This window comes from Pygoscelis adeliae, unplaced genomic scaffold (genome assembly GCF_000699105.1).
Source record: "Pygoscelis adeliae isolate BGI_AS28 unplaced genomic scaffold, ASM69910v1 Scaffold40, whole genome shotgun sequence".
NCBI classification, from domain to species: domain Eukaryota; kingdom Metazoa; phylum Chordata; class Aves; order Sphenisciformes; family Spheniscidae; genus Pygoscelis; species Pygoscelis adeliae.
In genome coordinates this window covers 73459-77266 of record NW_008823953.1, presented here as the reverse complement: position 1 = coordinate 77266, position 3808 = coordinate 73459, and the positions used below count along the sequence as shown (strand labels likewise).

General features: G+C 39.7%; 1 protein-coding gene across 1 annotated transcript in view; it reads left to right on the top strand.

Moving 5' to 3' along the window:
* VPS41 (vacuolar protein sorting 41 homolog (S. cerevisiae)) overlaps positions 1-3808 on the top strand; it is a 110610-nt gene that overhangs the window by 46282 nt on the left and 60520 nt on the right. The window contains exon 6 of the mRNA XM_009321437.1: positions 590-655. Coding sequence (XP_009319712.1) covers positions 590-655 — 66 coding nt within the window. The remainder of the gene's footprint in view (positions 1-589; positions 656-3808) is intronic.

Below are 3808 nucleotides of genomic sequence, written 5' to 3'. Positions count from 1 at the left end.
ATGATAGGGGATGTGATATACCCACTCGATGCCGTGCTCTTTGGCCCAGGTGTCTATGGGGTTGTTTCTTGAACATTTCATTAAGTTTTCACACACATCAGATGCGACTCACTTGCCTCCTAGGGCCTTACTGCTCTTATAGCTGGATCTCCCACACTTGACACGTAACAGGTAGGCCAAGAGGTTGTTTAAGGTGCGTTGATGCTGCATGAGGTTGTCCTGCAATAGGGCTGAGGTGTGTGTGCCCTCTAGGCAGGCCCCAAACAAGACTTAATAGGGGTAACCCTTGCTCACGGCAGTCCTGTGCTGCATGGTCCTAATTCTACTGCGTGCTGTGCAAAAAAAGTAGTCGTTTGATGTAATGTTGCCCTCAGTGTCAGGCACATAATATGGAGAATTTTCTTCTTTTCTAGGAAAAACAAATGGAGATGTCTGAAGCAACTAGGCTGTATGGCAGTGAATGAACTCAGCTGTAATACTTGATACTTAGCAAAGGGTTATCTAGTTTAAAAAGTGATGTGGTGCTCCCTGTAAAATCTTATTTAGGCCACATTCATATCTTTTTTTTTTTCTCCCTCCTCCCCCCCAGATTGTTGCTGTTCATCCTCATTTTGTAAGATCCCACTTCAAGCAATTTGTAACAGGAGGGAAAAAGGTAAGCAGTCATAGTGTAATGAACTTAGACTATCTTTAAACAGCTTTTAAAAATAGCTCAGAAGGCTGTGTATGTGATTTTTAACACCTAGAGCAAAGAATTCTGCTTTTTCCTTCTCTTTATGCATTGTATTCCAAAACATTCTTACTTAATTAAGACTAATTCCGGGGCTGGGGGGGGAGTGCACTTTTTATGTAAAAACATATTGCAACAAGTTGAGCTTCAGAGTAGAAATACTTCTGTCCATATAGTCTGAAAAAAATGTCATTTGTATTTCTTAGGCCAGATTTTCTCTGTTCATTTTAATTTGTTGAAGTGGGAGCAGAAGTTAGACCTTAATAGTGATCTTTTACAACGCACATTGGTCTTGGTGTTTGGGATTTTTCTTTTGCTTTACCTGTGGGTGATTTTATTTTTTTTAAAGTAAACAAACCCAAGTATCTTCATCAGTTCTTGTTCATGGTGTGGGGGGTTTTGTTTGTTTGTTTTTAAAGTAATTCAGGGGAGCTCTTGGTAGAGTAGAGCTCCCACTTTTTTAAGTACTTGTATCTATGTAGTTAAAGTCTTCTACTTGGGGCAGTTGTTATTCTAAATGTGCATTAGGTGTCTTATTGGTGTAGGGTGCAATTCTGACTTCCAGATTACAGCTGTTTCCAGGTCCTACAAGTATCTTGTATCACATTGCATATCTTCAGTCAAAATATGAAAAGTTTGATTTGGAACAGTTTCTTGAATTCATGGAATTTTCCAGTTGCCTTCTCTTATGAATTAAGGATGAACAATTCTCACTTATAGATGCATCTAACTGAATGCCATAGCTCTCCCTTACCAGCATGGAAGAAATATAGACTTCTAGTGCTGAATACAACTTAATTTTCATTAACAGTTCGCTATGTTTCAAAGCATAGCTGTGTTTTATTTTGCTTTTTAAGTGGCATGTAGGCTTGACAGCTTTTGCTGGCTGGTCAGAGTTGGTGTTGTCCTTAAAATAATGCATAGTCAGTGAATGTCAGCCACCAGTTTGTGAAGCTTTTTAGTTCTGATAAAAGGGGTATGGAAAGAGAGAAGCAGGGAATTAATAGAGCAGGGCTCCGTCAGGTGGTAAAAGAGCTTGCATTCACCTGATGCCGAACAGAAAAAAACATCAGGGAGTTAACACATTCCTTTGGTTATCTTTGATTACTTGACAGGTTGTTTTATATTCTGTCCTCTGGGGAATGGTATACTCGTTCTTAATGCATTCATTTTTTGCTGAGGAACTTTCCTCTTCAGGAAAACTTTAATTGACATCTTAACATAAGGTATTTAGCATTGAAAAAAATGTCCCTCGACACCTGTAATTTGATTTTATTGATACATAAAACCAACAAATAAAACCTCTTAGCCTTGTGGTAGAAACCCCCTTTTCTTCTTTCCTCGAAAATGAGCATATGTGCTTGTGTAAAGGCAACAACAAAATGCTCTGTGAAAATTAAGAAAGTTAAATTCCACCTGCTTATTTATCGAAGGTTTTTTTTTCTTTTTCTGAAAAGAAAAAGGCCTTGAAAAACATCCCTGCTTTTTATTTACATCTCTCCTTCAGTGTAAAGCCAAAGGTGGGCAGCAGGCAATGGGGAGTTGGTCCACAAGAGCGAGGAGAAGCAGGCTGAAGCATACCACCTCAGGCTGCAGACCTCGCATCTCTCTCCCTGTGTCTGGAGGTTGTGTAGTTGGGTGAGCTCCTTCGGGGAGGGGGACAGGACCTCCTGTGGCTCTTGAGGTCTCTGCACTTTTAGCCTTTGCATGGACACAGTGACTTCATAGCTGATAGCTGGCAGTGGTGGGAGGCGTGCTGCCTGGTTTTCCCACCCGCACCAAGGCAGGGATAGCAGTAAGGATAGAGGTAAGGCTATCCTCATTTTGGACCAACCTTAAGAGAAAAGCTTTGCTTAAAGCCCTCATGCTATGCTCCTTGCCTGAGCTGCATTAAAAAACATAGTATGAAGTGTGTGAACTCTTCGTCCAAAGGATTGTGGGGTCTGTCTTTGTTTTTTGTTGTTCTGGGAGATGGTGACGTAATGTATATTAGCATTTTAAATGTTGTTGTTTTTTTTTTTAAATTGTTTGCTAAGATAATTTGAGCAGATAGAAGGAACCAGAAAGAAATTCGGTCACTTCCTCAAAGTCCTCTAGTTGCATTTCGAACATTGTTGTCTCAGAATATGAGAAGAATGTTCTTGATTTCCTACTTGAATTTCATGCTGATTTTGGTTTACAGTGAAACAAAATAAAGAAGCCAAACCACACATGCACATGGGAAGCAAGAACTTGCCCCCTGACCTTAACACTCTGTTTTGCCTCATCTCAAAAAAACCACTTTAAGATCTGCTTAAATTTATTAATTTTATAGCCAAGCCTCAGTGGGAGCCTTAATGAATGGGGTGGGGAGGCTATAACTGTAAATTACCACCTCCTTAATTTTTTGAGAAATATACAGTTCTTCATAACAGTATAAAATGTATAAAAAAATACACTTTTCAGAGAGGGAGGGGAAAAATGCTAAGTGACGTGCTTCAGGGATGCATGGTGCAGGTCCTCAGTTCTCAACATAGGCAGATGTTTGGAACTTGGGTGAACTGTTGTATGATGCTGAGAATTGCCACATCTTAGAAGCTCAGCCTGACCTGAAGCTGACTTAAGAGCAGTGCTCCCTGGGGTAACTGTTTAAATCATTGCAAATTGTTGGAAGCTTAACTCTACCATGTATATGTTTATATAGTTGCTTGACTAGGCATGTACTAGAGTCCCTTAAGAGTGGTTTTTCTCTGAATTGTATTATGAACTCATTAACCAATTTAAATTGTTTGCTTATTAAAGCACTAGTTTTTAAAAGTAAAGAACTTTCATTAAGCTTGGGATAATATCATTGCCTTCTCTTTTGGGCTGGAGAAGCTTTTTTTGTCACCCCCTTTTTTCCAATGAATGAATGTTATCTGTGCCTAGAAACAAGGCAGGTACTGTGGAAATGTTGACACGATTGCAGTGAGAAGCAATAGGTACCATACTAAATAGAGGCGCTTCCCTGCTCCCCTCCCCCTTATCACTGCAATTAACTATAGCACCATTGTGATGACTTGGCAGATGATGGTAACCCTGAAATAATAATACTGTATA